The sequence below is a fragment of the Scyliorhinus canicula genome, chromosome 9, assembly GCF_902713615.1.
Source record: "Scyliorhinus canicula chromosome 9, sScyCan1.1, whole genome shotgun sequence".
In the NCBI taxonomy this organism is placed as follows: Eukaryota; Metazoa; Chordata; class Chondrichthyes; order Carcharhiniformes; family Scyliorhinidae; genus Scyliorhinus; species Scyliorhinus canicula.
In genome coordinates, this window is record NC_052154.1 from 157,928,612 (window position 1) to 157,947,394 (window position 18,783).

At 46.9% G+C, this 18,783-nt stretch overlaps 1 protein-coding gene across 1 annotated transcript in view; it reads left to right on the forward strand.

The window, feature by feature from the left end:
• The window catches only part of LOC119971827 (synembryn-A-like), a 48,957-nt gene extending 32,997 nt beyond the window's left edge, over positions 1 to 15,960 (forward strand). Inside the window, exons 5-10 of the mRNA XM_038808024.1 lie at positions 2,342 to 2,492; positions 7,025 to 7,120; positions 7,703 to 7,847; positions 9,161 to 9,305; positions 13,851 to 13,970; positions 15,530 to 15,960. Coding sequence (XP_038663952.1) covers positions 2,342 to 2,492; positions 7,025 to 7,120; positions 7,703 to 7,847; positions 9,161 to 9,305; positions 13,851 to 13,970; positions 15,530 to 15,650 — 778 coding nt within the window. The 3' untranslated portion in view covers positions 15,651 to 15,960. The remainder of the gene's footprint in view (positions 1 to 2,341; positions 2,493 to 7,024; positions 7,121 to 7,702; positions 7,848 to 9,160; positions 9,306 to 13,850; positions 13,971 to 15,529) is intronic.
• The last annotated feature ends 2,823 nt before the right edge of the window (positions 15,961 to 18,783 follow it).

Below are 18,783 nucleotides of genomic sequence, written 5' to 3' on the forward strand. Positions count from 1 at the left end.
CAGCCTATAACAGCCCTCCACCTCATCCACTACTCCACCAATCTTGGTGTCATCAGCAAATTTACTGACCCACCCTTCAGCCCCCTCCTCCAAGTCATTGATAAAAATCACAAATAGCAGAGGACCCAGCACGGATCCCTGTGGTACACCGCTAGTAACTGGTCTCCCGTCTGAAATTTTTCATCCACCTCCTTACTTCATAAGCCAACCATGGGGAACCTTATCAAACACCGTACTAAAATCCATGTATATGACATCAACTGCTTTACCTTCATCTACGCACTTAGTTACCTCCTCAAATAATTCAATCAAATTTGTGAGGCAAGACTTACCCTTCACGTATCCGCGTTGACTATCCCGGATTAAGCTGCATTTTTCCAAATGGTCATAAATCCTATCCTTCAGGACTTTTTTCATCAACTTACCGACCACCGAAGTAAGACTGACCGGCCTATAATTACTAGGGTCATTCCCATTCCCTTTCTTGAACAGAGGAACAACATTTGCCACTCTCCAGTCCTCTGGCACTATCCCCGTGGACAGTGAGGATCAAAGCCAAAGGCTCTGCCATCTCACCCCTTGCCTCCCAAAGAATCCTTGGATATATCCCATCTGGCCCAGGGGACTTGTTGACCCTCAGGTTTTTCAAAATTGCTAATACATCCTTCCTCAGAACATCTACCTCCTCCAGCCTACCCGCCTGTATCACACTCTCATCCTCAAAAATATGGCCCCTCTCCTTGGTGAACACTAAAGAAAAGTATTCATTCAACGCCTCTCCTATTTCTTCTGACTCCATGCACAAGTTCTCACTACTGTCCTTGACCAGCCCGAACCTCACCCTGGTCATTCTTTTATTTCTCACATAAGAGTAAAAAGCCTTGGGGTTTTCCTTGATCCGACCCGCCAAGGACTTCTCATGCCCCCTCGCAAATAAAGTACCAGAGATGTTGGGGAACACACGGTTTAGTGAAAGGGAGAAACTGAAGGAAATCAGTATTAGTAAGAAAATAGTGTTGGGAAATGATGGTTATTCTTTCATGGGATGTAGGTATCACTGGAAAGATCAACATTTGTTGCCATCCCCATTTGCCCTTATTCTGAGTGGTTTGCTTGTGTAATTTCAGAGGACAGTTGGAGTAAGGGTGGCAGACCTTTTTTGCTTAAGGATACTAGTGAATCAGAAGAGTTTTTACAACAATTGACGATATTTGTCATGGTCACCATGACTGGCACTAGAATTATAATTCTGGATTTATTAATGCAGTTAAAATTCCACCAGCTGCCTTGGTGAGATTTGTACCCCAGTCCCCACAGCATAATCCTGGGCCTCGGGGTTACTATTCCAGTAACATTACCACTACGTCACCTCTGTCTCTCTTGTTTCTTCTCTTGTTGGTTCCTTCACCACCTGCCGCAGGCCCATGAACTTTCTTTTTTTAATATACAGATTTAGTGTACCCAATTCAGTTTTCCAATTAAGGGGCAATTTAGCGCGGCCAATCCACCTACCCTGCACATCTTTGGGTTGTGGGGGCGAAACCCACGCAAACACGGGGAGAATGTGCAAACTCCACACGGACAGTGACCCAGAGCCAGGATCGAACCTGGGACCTTGGCACCCTGAGGCAGCAGTGCTAGCCACTGTGCCACCGTGCCGCCCTCCATGGACTTTCATGGCTTGTGTTAAGGTGCCACACAAAAAACTCGTAGCTAGGGTTAGAGTGCGATTAGGCTCACATAGCAGAATGATTTGAAAGATGCCTACAAAATGGAAAAACGGTAAATACCATTCTTGAAAGCTCCAACTGAGCCCCAGAATACGCAACATTCTGGGGAAGTTCCATATTATCATTCTATTTTGTGTGAAGAAGTGCTGACTGACAACACCTCTGACTGACCCAGTTCTAATTTTAAGGTTATGCCCCCTTTGTCTGGGATCCCTCACCAGAGGGAAGAGTGGGTGGGCAGTTGTGCATGCACTGGGTATGTGTCAATCTGTGTGCTGGGTGTGTGTGCAGGTGAGCTGTGAGTGGGCACATGTGAGAGCTGGTTGTGTAAGTGTGTGTGAGCTGGTGCATGTGAGAGCTAGGTATTCAACTGTTGTGTGCGAGCCGGGTGGGCCCGTGTGTGTGTGAGATTGGTGGGTGCACCTGTGTGTGACAATCTGGTCTGAATGCGTGTTCATGTGTGCGCGTGTTAGAGAGAGCAGTATCCAAGCTGGGCGTGTGCATGTGAGAGTGTGTGTGTATGGGCGCGTGAATTGGGCATGGTGGATGACCGGGCTGTGTTTTGCGTTGAGTATGCTGTCCTCCCACTTACTTCCTGTTTGTTTTCACAGTCACACAGTGAACCTGTTGGGGAATCTGCCACTGATGTGTTTAGATGTCCTGCTCATCCCCAGAGTTCAGCTGGGCTCCGTCGAGTATCTGGGAATGAACATGGATGCTGTCAATCTCCTCCTCGAGTTCTTGGAAAAGAGGTTGGATCGGGTGAGCCTCAGATTGCCAAGATAATGAAAATTTTATCCCCTTTTGTAGTATGAAAAATAGAACATTTTTTAAAAGTTGCAAAACTGTTGATGTTCAGAGAGAGTTGCGTGTACTCATAGAAGGAGCACATATTGTTAGCATTCTCTGGTACTGCAAGCAACAAGAAAGGATATAATGAAAAATGAAATGAAAATCATTTATTGTCACGAGTAGGCTTCGATGAAGTTACTGTGAAAAGCCCCTAGTCGCCACATTCCGGCGCCTGTCCGGGGAGGCTGTTACGGGAATCGAACCGTGCTGCTGGCCTGCTTGGCGGCGGTCTCGCAAAGATTCACTTGATTGGCCCCTGTAACAAAAGGGTTGTCCTACGATGAAAGGGTAAATAAATTGGTCTGTATTCTCCGGAGTTCAGAATAATGAAATGAAATGAAATTAAAATCGCTTATTATCACAAGTAGGCTTCAATGAAGTTACTGTGAAAATCCCCTAGCCGCCACATTCCGGCGCCTGTTTGGGGAGGCTGGTACGGGAATTGAACCGTGCTGCTGGCCTGCCTTGGTCTGCTTTAAAAGCCAGCTATTTAGCCCAGTGTGCTAAACCAGCAATTGTGAGAGGTAATCTCATTGAAAGATACAAGATTCTGAAGGAGCTTGACAGGTCAATACCGAGCGCTTGCTTCCCTGCCTGTGAATCTAGACATGGGCACAATCTCAGGAAAAAGCGTCAATCATTTATGACTGAATTGACAAGAAATTTCTTCACTCAAAAGGGTGTGAAACTTTGTAATTCTCTAACCCAGAGGGTTATGGGTCCTCCATCATTGAATATATTTAATGGGGATATGGACAGATCTTTGGTCTCGCCAGGAATCAAGGAATATGGTGATCGGGAAAGTGGAGTTGAAGTAGACCATCAGCCATGATTGTATTGAATGGCAGTCAAGTCTTGAGGGGCCGAATGGTCTACTGCTCCTGTTTCTTACGTTGTTATTAAAATCGCGGCAGTTTTCCAGGAATTTTCATTCCCAATCTGTAGTGGGAACACGATCATACAGGGACTAGGAGTCTGGGTTTTGGGAGTGGGATTTAGGGGATTAGAGATTAGGAATTTCTCCTCTCCGATTCCCTAGAAAGCCGCTGCTTTTTGCTGCTCTCACTGGATTTGTGCTGGGATGAGGTCTGGATGACTTCATGGAATTCGTGTGTTTATCTCTGGTCTGCGGAGATGCAGAGCAGAATATTTCATTCTGGGTGACGAGGTGGACGAACATGAGCAATCAGCCACTTTTCAGCTCATTAAGTATGTCTCTATGAATCTCATAGAATCTCATGGTGAATCTCATGGCAGGGGCGGGCAGGAAGTCACCAGCCCTGTAGTTACCTCATGGGGGTCGAAGGTCCTGGTGCCATTTTTAAATGGCAGCTGGACACTCATTCACTCATTGCAGGCCAGGAGCTCCACGCTACTCCTAAAGAATCCTCGCTCACCTCTAGATAAGCACACCACAGATGAAATACCCATGGTCAGGCAAATGCTCACCATTGCAGTGTTCCATGTTCACCAGCCTTTTATCCACAGCTTCTTGAGGCTCAGGCCCTTACTCCTCTCACCTGGATGAGAGCCATTACCAAGGTAGAGTTGTCTGCAGCCTGCATCATCGACACCTCAGTAGACCTGTGAACAAATTGAAGTGGTACATTGTGAGCATGTCCTTTACTGGTTTCCCTCCATCTCAAAGCCAGCAGTACCGTGATGAGCCCTTTTCCTGGCCTCCGTCTAGACATGACATCCCATCCCACCCATTCCAGGTGAAGGACATCCTGGAGGACCAGAGAAGGATGTTCCTCTCATTCATACATGCTTGCCTGCAAATGGAGACATTGCTCTTTGACTGGGGTAATGAGAGCCGTGTGCAAGAAGCCGCATGCAGACACTTTTCCACTCGTCTCCACTGCCCTCAAAATGGCAAATGGTGCAGAATGAAGGTCCACACCTTGCTAGGGTCTGGATGTTATAGGATCAAACCAGCTGTCATGGCTTCACCATAGAGAGAAGAACACAACTGAGCACTTTTGACACCCAGTTGCCTCATAATTATTAGGGGGTCCTTTTAACCAACCACATATGCTGACCCTTAACTCGTCCCGCTCGAAAAGACCCTCTTCCCACCTTGAGATATCTCACTGACTGACGAATTACGTAGTGAAGGTGGGCATGGGAAAATGTTACACATCACCTTTCAAATTGGCTCCACCACTCTACCCTCCCCCTGTCACCTACCAACGGCCCGCCACCATCAACTTTGACCGACCGACATATCAACATCCCTCTCAATCTGTCACCCTTGGAAACCTGCTCCAGACTCTACCCATGATCCACCTCCACCTGGTACCAATCCTGTCCCCACCCTGACTCTGCCCTCTTCCACTATCAGAGCCACCCTCCTTGTCACCCTCGCTGAACCTTCGCCCTGCCTCCCTACCCGTGCGCCGCTATCAGACCTTCACCTACCAGATTCTCACCGTGGACCTGCCACCCTACCGGATCCTACTTTCCCCCCTCTGACCATGACTTCTCACTCCCATCACCAATACCCCCACCCCCTCCCCTCTTTGGGAGAAAAGAAGTTCTCCTCATCTCTGTCTTAAAAGAGAGCTGCCTCCTAGTTTTAGCCTCCCCAACAAGAGGAAACATCTATCCTAATCCAGTCCCCTCAGGGTCTAATATGTTTCAATAAGATCACCTCTCATTCTTTTGAACTCCATTGGGTATCGACCTAACCTGTTTGAAGTTCAAACTAATTTCCCCTGATGGGAAATTGTCTTTTTCAGCCACGTCGCCACGTTTTCTAGTTCTTGATCTCTCACTCCCCCACAATGCCAGTGCACTGTGTGTGTGCAGCTGCATCATTCAGTGGCTGCGCTGAGGGAGGAAGGGAGGTTAACATTGTTTGACAGACCGGTTGGAAGGCTCTGCGCTGCGGGGTGCCTCACTGCTAACTGGTAAAGCATTACCGATTATGGTTCTCTGATCTGTCTCTCTGTTTAGTACTCATGGGCATCTGTTCCCAAACGCCTCAACATGCTCCCAATCTGTCTCCCATTTTGCAAGGTCGGTGTTGGCTAGTAACAATCCGTGAGCCCAGGTCATCATTGCAGCAGGGCTGAGATAGGCCAATTTAAAGATTGATCTGCTTGCCCTGGCTGACCCCAGCCCACCTGGCTGAATTTAATTTCTGCCACTGGGTTTGAGCTGCAGTCGGGTTGTAAATAGATTTAATGCTGGATGTCAGCCACCCTGATGGGGAATCTTTCTCTGTATTTAAGTAATTAGACTGGGGAGCTCCCTGTGGGACATTACTGACATTGCTTCACACAAACATACACATTCCAGGAGCAATGGGAAAACACAAATTGCTGTAAGCAGGGTTTAAGAAAGGCAGGCTTGAGCAGACTGGAAGTGTCCTCAAAGCTGAGGGGTGACCTGATAGAGGGCTTTATATTCATGAAAGGGTTTGAAAGCAAAGCGTAGCAAAGATTATGTTTCTACTTGTTTCGACCTGAAGTAGGGGCAAAAATATAGGATATCACTAATTAGTCTAGTCGGGAGTTCAGGAGAAACCCCTTTACCCAGAGAATGGTGAGGATGTGTAATGGGCAGCACGGTAGCATTGTGGATAGCACAATCGCTTCACAGCTCCAGGGTCCCAGGTTCGATTCCGGCTTGGGTCACTGTCTGTGGGGAGTCTGCACATCCTCCCCGTGTGTGCGTGGGTTTCCTCCGGGTGCTCCGGTTTCCTCCCACAGTCCAAAGATGTGCAAGTTAGGTGGATTGGACATGATAAATTGCCCTTAGTGTCCAGGTGTCCAAAATTGCCCTTAGTGTTGGATGGGGTTACTGGGTTATGGGGATAGGGTGGAGGTGTTGACCTTGGGTAGGGTGCTCTTTCCAGGAGCCGTTGCAGACTCAATGGGCCGAATGGCCTCCTTCTGCACTGTAAATTCTATGATCTATGTGGAACTTGCTATCACAGAGAGATGAAAATTAAGATGCATTTAAGGGAAGCTAGATAAACACATAAGAGATGAACACCAGCATGAACCACTTGGGCCGAATGGCCATTTTCTGCGCAGTAGACTCTAAAGGAATGAACTGAGTAGCAATTTGCAAAAGCATTCTGAAACAGCCAGACTCCAGCTAGAATAGCAAAGGTGTAGTCTCTGAGCTGACTGGCTTCCCCTGCCCAACTTCTGCTCAAGGGATTGAGTGTTACCTTGTGAACCTTAACAAGAGGCAAATATTTCAGGAAGGAAGAACAGCGAGGTGGAAGGACAGATATTTTATTTAGGAGCTGACACCTATTATCTGCAAAATGTAGTGAGAGTTCGGACAAAAAGAATGTTTCGCCTGAATAGCTGATATTGGGAGTTGGTTAGGCAATCTCTGATTGTGGTGAGTCACACAGCGAGTGTGAGCATAATGGCTGGGGTTTCAGTCCTTCCTAAATCACCGCGGATTTCTCTTCCCTACAGGGTCACAAGCTGAGGGAGACACTGACCCCTGCTCTCAACTTGCTGACGGAGAGTGCCCGGGCACACCGAGAAACCAGGAAATTTCTCCGCATGCGGGTAAGATTCCTTTGGTCAGTAATCATGACTGGGAGGGGGCTTGTGACCCTGCCATGACTCCACCGTGTCTCACCCTGCTGTGCCCTGACCCTGCTGCGTCCCCGCCTTGACCCAACCATTCTCTGACCCCGTGTGCCCTGACGTTGCAGCACCCTAACCCTGACTGTGACCTGCACTGTCACTTAGTGATGCCCTACAAACCAAAGCTTCATATGAAGGCTCCATTTATGTCATTCAGTGCAAAGGTTTCTACCATTGTTAGATTAATGTGTGTCTATGTGTGTATGTGTGTGTGAAATGTATTATTATCGATTAATAGGGGTCATGGGGAGAAGGCAGGAAACTGTGGGAAACATATTAGCCATGATTGAATGGCGGAGCAGACTCGATGGGCCACATGGGGTAATTTTGCTCCTAAGGGCTAACCCATTGTTGCGTGTGACCATTGCGTGGCATATGTGTTGCATGTGTGTGTTTGCTGCTGAGTCATGCTGCTTCCTTCTGGCTCTGTTGCTGACTGCATAGCCTGTGTGATTTTTGCTCTGAGCGTTTACAGCTGGGAATGGCTTTGACCCCCTCCAGGTCCTCCCTCCACTCCGTGATGTTCAAACACGACCCGAGGTGGGGAACTTGCTCCGGAACAAGCTCGTCCGGCTGATGACTCACATCGACACCGATCTCAAACACTGCGCTGCTGAGTTTCTCTTTGTCCTGTGCAAGGAAAGTGGTAAGAGACGCAGTGCCTCTGATTTCCTCATGCACCTGTCTAGGCTGGTATACAAGAATAGAAGGTTAAGCACAATCGAATTGGTGTTTCAGACTAAAGTATTTGATCAGACAGATGTAGAGAAACTATTCCCTCTGGTCGGGGAATCCAAACAAAGCATTTCCTCCCGCACAGGGTAGTGGAAATATGGAATTCTCTCCCCTCAAAAGTCTGCGGATGGCTGTGGGCTCAATAGAGCTTTTCAGACTGAGATGGATAGATAATTCTTGGCTTAGGGTATTATAGAATGGTTACAACATCTAGATTCAGCCCATTGTGACTCTGATGGCTTTCTGCGAGAGCTACTCAGCTGGTCCCATTCCCCCCACCTCTCCGACAGCGCTGCAAGTCTTTTCCCTTTTGAAAGTCATGACTGAATTGGCGTCCACCACACTCTCGGGCAGTGCATTCCAAACCCTGACCACTCGCCAAGTAAAGATGTTTTCCCTCATCCTGCCTTAAGATCTTTTGGTCATTCACCTTTAATCAGTGCCCTCTGGATAGGGTTCCTCCCTATCTACTCTGTCCAGACCCCTCATAGTTTTGAACGCTGTTATCAAATGTCCTCTTGACCTTATCTGAGGAGAACAGCCCCAACTTTGCCAGCCTGTCCGTGTAACCAAACTCCCCTTATCCTGGGGACCATTTTCATGAATGTTCCTGCCACCTATGTAAATTTTTTCATTCTTACACAAGTGCACCGCCCAATATTGGACCCAATAGTCTAGTTGCGGCTGAGCCAGTGATTTATGAAGGCTCATCATAACTCCCTTGCTATTGCACTCTTTGCCTTTCTTCATTAACTGCTTTCTCAACCTGCTCTACAACTGTCACAGGAACCTCTGTTCCTGCATCCCTTGTGGATTGTATTCCGTTTTACGTTACTTTCTCTCATTTTTCGGAAACAGGGCTGCTCACAAGATTTATTTTATCCCCCTTCACTCGCGCTCAACTCCAATAAATGTTTGAGACTTTTCCCTGTTTGAAGTTAATTAAAAGGCTTCTTGGCAGTTCATCAACGAATGCTTTTTGCAAAATGACTGGTTGGAAAGGTAGCTGGCCCCAAAGGTCAGACTTTGACCTCTGTTGGGCGAGTGGCTGGATTGCATGTTCCCGGCTGACCTGCTTCCATGGCGATACTCGGGCTTGCGGAGCTGGAGTTGGACCCAGACAATGAGCGGTGAGGCGATCCCAGCTCCTTCCCCTGACTCACCTTGTGTCTGAGCGCACTCTCTCGCTCTAACAGATCCCTACTGCTTTATATTCTCATTTAGTGGCGAGATTTGTTAAATACACTGGCTATGGGAATGCAGCTGGCCTGCTTGCTGCCCGAGGACTGATGGGAGGCCGCATGGAAGAGGGACTGTATTCTGAGGATGAAGACACTGACACCGAAGAGTATAAAGAAGCTAAACCCAAGTGAGTCCATGTCCGTGTAATAGCAACAATTTTCATTTATGTGGCACCTGTAATGTAATGAAACATCCCCAAGATGCTTCACAGGAGTGATGATCAGAACGAATTTGACACCGAGTCACATATGAAGATGTTGAGGGCAGCTTGGTCAAAGTGGTAGTTTTAAGGAATGTTTTAAAGAAGGAGAGCGATAGAGAGGTGTAGGGAGTGAATCCCAGAGCTTAGGATCTCAGCAACTGAAGGCACAGTCACCAATGATGGAGCGATTAAAATCAGGGATGCTGAAGAGGCCAAAATTGTAGGAACGTTGGGATCCCAAAGGAATATAGGTCTGGAGAAGGTAACCCAAGATGGGGAGGGGCAAGACCATGATGGGATTTAAAAACAAGGCTGAGAATTTTTAGTATCCTGATGGTTTATTCTTTAAAATGTGGGTGTGAAGGCTGGAAATAGCTCATTAAATTCACAAGCACAGGCCAGAAACACAAATGAATACTTCACTTAATTTTCGGACCCTCCTCCTACTCTCTAATCTGTGCCGAGTGACCTGGGGCAAAATGTTCCATCCGAGGTTTGGACGTTTATTCCTACTAGGGGTGGGAATAAACACCAGCCTTGCTGGAGAATGTTATATTGACTTTCAGTGATTTAGTTAAGTGTGAAACTAAGCTTTTAAATCTAAACAAGCACATCAAAAGATGCGGATGGTAGACCAGCAATGGAAAACATTAAAAAAAAGATTAATACTTGATTTTCTATAAATGCAAATTCTTTTAAGGCACAAAAAAACCCACAAAAAAATGGTCCGGCTGTGCCTAACAAGAGGAGTTAAAAATGATATTAGATCAACGGAAGAGGCTTATAATGTTGCTGAACAGGGGCGGGATTCTCCCCTACCCGGCGTGACGGAGGGTGCCGGCGTAGGGGAGTGGCGCCAACCACTCAGGGGTCGCGCCTCCTCCAAAGGTGGGGAATTCTCCCCACCTTTGGGGGCCAGCCCCGCGCCGGAGCAGTTTGCACCGGTAGACTGGCGCAAACACCCGGCGCAGTCGGTAGCGGGGCTGGCCGAAAGGCTTTCGGCGGTCGGCGCATGCGCCGGCAGTGACATCAGCGGCAGCTGGCCGCTGACCTCACTGCCGGCGCATGCGCGATGCGGGGTTCTCCTCCGCGTCCGCCATGGCGGAGGCCGTGGCGGCGCGGAAGGAGAAAGAGTGCCCCCACGGCACTGCCCCGCAGAGTGAGCGGGGGGCCCCGATGCGGGCCAGGCTTCCGTGGGGGCACCCCCCTGGGTCCGATCGCCCCCCGCCCCCCCCAGGACCCCAGGGGCCCGCTCGCGCCGCTGAGTCCGCCGTTTCTGAGGTGGTGTACACCTCGGCGGCGGGAGAAGGCCTCCCAGCGGCGGGACTTCGGCCCATCCGGGCCGGAGATTTAAAGGTGAGTTTAAAAAAAATGAAATCCCGCCGGCGCCAGCTGTTTTCACAGGCTGCCGGCGGGATTTGCACAACGCCGGTTTTTTACCGGCGGGAGAATTAGGAGACCTGCGGGAGCGGAAATCACGCCGCTTCCCGCCAATTCTCCGACCCTGCGTGGGGTCGGAGAATCCCGCCCAAAAATAGTAAGCCTGCGGATTGGGAGAAATTTAGAATTCAGCAAAGGATGACCAAGAAATTGATACGGAAAGAGAATATGAGAGTAGACTAGCAAGAGACATAGACATATTCACAATCTGTTTTTATAGCTATGTAAATAGGAAAAGATTAATGAAAGTAAACTTGGCCCATTAGAAACAGATGGGTGAAATTATAATAGGAAGTAAGGAAGTGGCAGAGGCATTAAACAAATATTTCTATCTATCTTCATGATAGAAAACTTGATTCAGTACAAGGTGGTGCACAGGGTACATATGACCCGGGTGAGGATGAGTGAGTTCTTTCAATGGGTGACCGACGAGTGTGAGAAGTGTGGGCGAGGGCCAGAGAATCATGCACACGTTGTTTGGGGTTGCGAGAAGCTGGAGAGATATTGTGAAACGGCGTTTGAGACGATATCCAAGATTGTCAGGGTCGAGGTCAGGACGGACCCAATGGTGGCGATCTTTGGGGTATTGAAAGTGCCGGAGTTGTTGGAGGGGAAGGGGGGCATTGTTGTGGCATTTGCCTTTCTAATTGCCTGGCGAAAGAGCTTGCTGAATTGGAAGTCGATACGCCACCAGGGGTGCCGACCTGGCTGGGGGGGGGGGGGGGGGGGGGGGGGGGGAGAGAGGGGGGCCTGTATGACTGTCTCCAGTTGGAAAAGAGTTGAGGGGGTCGGCAGAGGGCTTCGAAACATGGTGAGGGCTATTCATGACAATGTTTGAGGAACTGTTCGTCGATGGGGCGGGTAGGAGGTAAAAAGGGGAAACGTGCAAACTGCGGACTGTGAGTTGTGGAGAGTGTAGGTATATGTATGTTACTGTTGTTTACACATGTTAGGAATAAAATACATGAAAAGAAAATGATAGAAAATGTTAAAAGCACGAAGAAATAATGGGGAACTGCAGGCCTAGCGGGAATGAGGAACTTAAAATAAATTAGTATAAGTAAAGAAATAATACTGGAGAACAAAGGGAGGAAGGGATAAGCCTGGAAACTACAGGCCAGTCAGTCTAACCTCGGTGGGGAAGCTATTGGAAGCAATTCTGAGAGTCAAAATTAACCTGTATTTGGAGAGGCAGAGATTAATCAAGAACAGGTAGCATGGTTTTGTTGAGATCATGTCTGGCCAACTTGACCAGGTGTGTAGATAAGGGAGATGCATTTGACGTAGTCTACTTGGACTTCAGCAAAACTTTTGTGAAGGTCCCATATGGGAGATTGATAGTGAAGGTAAGACCCCATAGGATCCGAGGAAATTTGATAAATTGGATCAAAAATTGGCTGAGTAGCAGGAAGCAGAGGGTGATGGTCGAGGGGTGTTTTTCTGACTGGAAGCCTGCGTCCAGTGGGGACCTGCAGGAATCAGTGTTGGGGCCCTTGCTGTTTGTGGTTTATATAAATAATTTAGATATGAATGTAGGAGGGTTGATGAGTAAGTTTGCGGATGATACAAACATTGGTGGGGTGGTAAATAGTGAGGAGGATAACCTTAACCTTAATTACAGGAGGATAGAAGCAGGCTGGCCAGATGGTCTCAGCAGTTGCAAATGGAATACAATCCAGGTAAGTGTGAGGTGATGCACTTGGAAGGACAAACAAGCCCAGGGAATACATGATAAACGGCAGGATCCTGGGAAGCAGGAAACATGCTGTGCATGTGCACCAGTCCCATAAGGTAGCAGAGCAGGTGGATACAGTGGTTACGAAGGCATACGGTATACTTGCCTTTATTAGCAGACGCATAGAGTTTAAGAACATTGAGGTTATGCTGGAACTCTATAAAATGTTGGTTAGGCCACAGCTAGAGTATTGTGTGCAGTTCTGAAATCCACGTTATAGGAGGGATGTGATAGTACTGGAAAGGGTGCAGAGGAGATTTACCAGGATGTTGCCTGCCCTGGAGAGTTTTAGTTATGACGAGAGATTAGATAGATTTGGATTGTTTTCCTTGGAGCAGAGGAGACTGAGGGAGACATGATTGAGATGTATAAAATTATGAGGGGCATAGGTAGAGTAGACAGGAACAAACCTTTCCCCTTGGTGGAGGGGTCAGTGACCAGGGGGGCATAGGTTTAAGGTAAGGGGCAGGAGGTATAGAGGGGATGCGAGGAAAAGCATTTTTACCCAGAGGGTGGTGGGAGTTTGGAATTTGCTGCCTGAGAGGGTGGTGGAAGCAGAGACCCTCATAACATTTCAGAAGTAGATCTGCACTTGTGATTCCAGGGCATGTGAAGCTATGGGCCAAATGATGAAAAATGGGATTAGAATGGTTAGGTGGTTTTTAACCGGCACAGATACAATGGGCCAAGGGCCTTTTCTGTGCTGTATGACTCTATGACTCGAAGTCAATGGGAGGAAGGAACGACAAATCCCCTGGTCCTGACAACTTGCATTCACAGGGTTTAAAAATGGTAGCTGCAGAGATAGTGGATGATGTGGTTTGATCTTTCAGAAAGCCTCATATTCTAGAACAGTCACCTAGGTTTGAAAGGTAGTAAACAACCTTCTATTTAAGAAAGGAGGAAGAGAGAAAATGGGGAACAATAGGCCAGTTGGCTAAAATCAGTAGAAAGCAAAATTCTAGAATCTGTAATAGCCATATCTCAAACAGGCAATTAGAATATCAGCATATGATGAAGTATAGTCAATATTGATTCGTCAAAGGAAAAGTATGTTTGACAACTATGTTAATTTTCTGAGATGTAACTAATAGAACAGATAAGGGGGAACAAGTGGACTTTTCAAACAGCATTCAATAAGGTGCCACACAAGATGCTATTATTCAAGATTAGGACTCATGGCATTGGAGGTAATACTTCAGCATGGATTGAGAATTAGTTAACGGAAAGAAAACAGAGGGTAGGAATAAACGGGTCCCTGAAACCTTTCCCTTCATGAACTGTGTGCGTTGCAGCATCAATCCTGTGACAGGTCGAGTGGAGGAGAGAGCGGTGAATCCCATGGATGTAATGACGGATGAGCAGAAAGAATATGAGGCCATGAAACTCTTTAACATGTTCGACAAGCTGTCCAGGTAAGATTGACGTAGTACAAAGCTGTGTAACCAACTTTTTGATCTGTCTGTGTTGATACTGCTCGCAATTTTACACAATTGAAATTATACCCAGTCTTGGAAACAGAAACAGAAAAATCTACTGAACCTCAAAACAGAGTCATGAGCAATAGAGTGGGTTGTGAATAGATTTTGTTGAGCTGTCCTGTACTTTCTAAAATCTGATCCAGTCTTTTTCAGTATAATAAAACTTTTTAATTCCCTGAAGATAGAAATTAAAAGCCATCAGATTCTTAATGTTTCCTATATTTGTGGGCGGCACAGTGGTTAGCACTGCTGCATCACTGCTCCAGAGTCCCAGGTTCAATTCCGTCCTCGGGTGACTGTCTGTGTGGAGTTTGCCCTTTCTCCCCGTGTCTGTGTGGGTTTCCTCCGGGTGCTCCGGTTTCACCTCTCAGGCCAAAGATGTGCAGGTTAGGTGGGTTGGCCATGCTAAATTGGCCCTTAGTTTCCAAAAGGGTAGGTGGGGTTATTGGGTTACGGGGATAGGGTAGACGAGTAGTCTGAAGTAGGGTGCTACTTCCAAGGGCTGGTGCAGACTCGATGGGCCAAATGGCCACCTTCTGCACTGTAAATTCTACGATTCTATATTAAGAAGTAGCACTCAAAGTTGACCTGGGAAATAGTTATGAGAGATGTGCCACAAACTATGAATTAAAAATTGCCTTATCTGAATAGAATTCCAATTATCAGCATGTTTCAAATAAACAGACTCTCTGTCACAGAGGAATTTGAACCACTGAGTTATCACACTGATAATTTCTGGCTGCTTTCACTCTGACTTTTAGCACAGTCATTGAATGATTCAATCGAAAGGTTCCTGTCTTCATGCCAGATTTGTAGAGTTGAAACATGGAACGGGCAATGATTAGTTTCCAGCTGTCATTTTGCCTCTTACATAGAACATACAGTGCAGAAGGAGGCCATTCGGCCCATCGAGCCTGCACCAATCCACTTAAGCCCTCACTTCCACCCTATCCCTGTAACCCAATAACCCCTCCTAACCCTTTTGGCCACGAAGGGCAATTTATCATGGCCAATCCACCCAACCTGCATGTCTTTGGACTGTTGGAGGAAACCGGAGCACCCGGAGGAAACCCACGCAGACACGGGGAGAACGTGCAGACTCCGCACAGACAGTGACCCAGCGGGGAATCGAATCTGGGACCCTGGTGCTGTGAAGCCACAGTGCTATCCACTTGTACTACCGTGCTGCCCACTTAAGTTTCCTGATGTCAAATTATACTGCCTGAATTGAAGTGACAACATTAGGGGGTCTTGCTCCAGGTGGGGGTCGAGCCCTTCCCAGGGTGGGCAGGGGGGCCTGTCTGGATTGTTTGGGAGCCAAACCTCACCCAGGGTGGTACAAATAATGCTGGCCTTTACAGTGATCCTCATGTCCAGTGAACAAGTGAAAGAGGACGGGCACCAACTGCAGGTTTCCGGAGTTCATCTTTTTCATATTTTGCTCTGTTTATAGCCACAACTTTGTTATTAATGCTGTTTTCTTTAATGCACAGGGAGCAAATAATTCAGCCAATGAGAGTGAGTCCAGATGGGAAACTTGCTCCTCTGGAACAGATGGTGCAGCACATAGTGGAAGTGCAGGACTCGTCAGACTCGGACTCTGATTCAGGCTGAAAGAGCCGAGTGCCAGGATGCCTATGAAAGTGACTCACTGCTTGATGAGTTTGTCACTGTTAATTCCACACTGGTAGATACGTGACAAGTAGTTTAGTGTAGTCTATTGTCCCAGTAAAGGGTCTGGGGAATCATGGACAGGCCTGAAGTCTAAGATGTCTTGTTGGCAGAGTACTGAGGTGCCTCCAAAGATCAAACCTCTCATAAACTACTGAGGTGACTCCTCCATTGGAGCAATAAAAATGCACTGTATATGGTGAATATTTATAATTGTTTTGTTAAAGGTGCAAGAATAAACATTGAGAGGTCACCTGCGTTGGGCAAAGAGTAATTCCTGCTGGGTCCTCACCATTAGCATCAGAAACCTCTGCTACCAGTGTAGTGAGGGTGTGGCGGCACACACCAGAAAATTCCTCTCCCACCCCCTCTGGAGATGGAAATGTAGTTCAGGCGATTATAAGTACTGAGTGCTCGCTATGAAGATACCTTCTCTCGGTCAGGAAGCATTCTCACTGCTTCATGAAGGCAGAAGGCAGAGAGTTATCACCCAATGTAGCAGACAGCAACACTCTGGGAAAAGGTACCCAGACTATTCTTACACAGTTCAAGCTCACATCTCCTGGTCTTTCACCAATCTGTGAAACTGGAATAATCCACCATCGGGTCCCTATCCAGCCTGTTCCATTATTCTATCACCCACTATCAGGTCTATGGAGCACTGGAATAAGTAGGCAAGACCCTTGAGCCTGTCTCTCTGTCACAATCGCTCCACCCCTGATCCAAGCATGTAACTCAAGTTGATTAATGAACCTGTGCCACTTGTCTGAGTAACTTCTCCAAGATCCACATAGATTTGTATAAATGAAGGGCAGCATGGTGGTTAGCATAAATGCTGCACAGCTCCAGGGTCCCAGGTTCGATTCCCGGCTGGGTCACTGTCTGTGTGGAGTCTGCACGTCCTCCCTGTGTGTGCGTGGGTTTCCTCCGGGTGCTCCGGTTTCCTCCCACAGTCCAAAGATGTGCGGGTTAGGTGGATTGGCCATGCTAAATTGCCCGTAGTGTCCTAAAAAAAGTAAGGTTAAGGGGGGGGTTGTTGGGTTACGGGTATGGGGTGGATACGTGGGTTTGAGTTGGGTGATCATGGCTCGGCACAATATCGAGGGCCGAAGGGCCTGTTCTGTGCTGTACTGTTCTATGTTCTAAGACCTTTCCCTTTTTATATTTGATATTGGTTTACAGGTAGTTGGATATTAAAAGTCAATCTCATTGCTGTGGGTCTGGATTACATATCAGATCCAGAGAGTGTAAGGATGCAAGGTTTTTTTCCCTCCCTAAAGATGAGTTTGTAATGGTAATTAACCATTTCTTTTTTTTTTTTGTTTAATTTCACAAATTGGTAAGAACATAATAGGAGCAGGAGTAAATCACACTGCCCGCCAGGCTTGCTCTACCTTTCGATACAATCATGGCTGATTTGGGCTTCAACTCTACTTTCCTGTCCCAGATCCATGGTTTTCCGAGAAACTAAGAATCTGTCTATCTCAGACCTAACTATTCAATGGTGGAACCTCCAAATATTCACAACCCTCTGAGTGAAGAAATTTCTCCTTATGTCAGTCCTAGGCGATTGGCCCCTTATCCAGAGACTTTGTCCCGTTCTAGGTTTATCGGCCAGGGGAAAACAACCTCACAGTGTCTAACCTGTCAAGCCCCTTCAGAATTTTGAGTGTTTCAATGAGATCACCTCTCATGCTTCTGAGATCCAGAGAATACAGACCCAATTAACTCAGCCTCCCATCATAGGACAGCCCTCTCAGCCCAGGGACCAATTTAGTGAATCTTCATTGTACCGCATCCAATACAAGTATATCCTTCCTTAAATATGGGGACCAAAATTGTACAGAGTATTGCAAGTGTGGTCTCACCAGAGCTATGTACAATTCTAACAAAACTTGATTATTCTTGTACTCCAGTTCCCTTGCAATAAAGGCCAAAATGCCGGTGGCCTTGCTGTACCTGCATGCTAACTTTTTGTCTTCCTTGTATGAATATACCCAAGTTTCTCTGAACATCAATATTCACAAGTTTTGTGCCTTTTAAAAAATATTCTGCTTTCTATTCTTAAGAGTGATGTGAATAAACTCACACCACATTATATTCCATCTGTCACTTTGTTGCCCATTCATTTCATGTCTAGATCTCTTTGAAGCCTCATTATGTCCTCACGTTCCTATCTAGTTTTGTATCATCAGCAATCTTAGATACATTACACCCTGTCCCCTTGTCATTATATAGGTTGTAAATTGCTGAGGCCCCATCACTGTTCCTTGAGACACTCCACTGGTTACAGCTGCCAATTTTAATATGCCTCACTTATGCCTACTGTCTGCTTCCTGTTCATTAACCAATCTTCTATCCACGCTAATCTGTCACTCCCAACTCCATGAGCCCTCATCTTGCGTATTTTGTGTGACACCACATTGAATATCTCTTGGAAATCCAAATACAGCACATCTACTGATTCCCATTTATCTACCCGACTACTTCCATCTGCAAAAAAATGTCATGCATTTGTCAATCAGGAATTCCCTTCCATAAAAATAAAACCATGTTGACATTTTCTAACCATACCATGCTTATCGAAGTGCATCATTAATACTTCCTTAATAATAGATCCCAGGGGCATCACTGTGGCGCAGTGGGTTAGCCCTGCTGCCTCACGGCGCAAAGGTCCCAGGTTCGATCCCGGCTCTGGGTCACCGTCCGCGTGGAGTTTGCCCATTCTCCCCGTGTTTGCGTGGGTTTCGCCCCCACAATCCAAAGATTTGCAGGCTAGGTGGATTGGCCATGTTAAATTGCTCCTTAATTGGAAAAAATGAATTGGGTAATCTAAATTTAAAAAATATATAACAGATCTCAGCATTTCTCCAATGGCGGATGTCAAGCAAACTGCCCTGTAGTTCTGTTTCTCTTTTCTCCATTCTCGAACAGCAGTGTCACATTTGCTAACTTTCAATTCACTAGGACTGTTCCACAATCTAGGGAATGTTGGTTAACTTTAGCCAGTACCTCATTATTGTGATGAGATTTGAACCCATATTTCAAGATTGTTAACACCATATAGATGATGGTG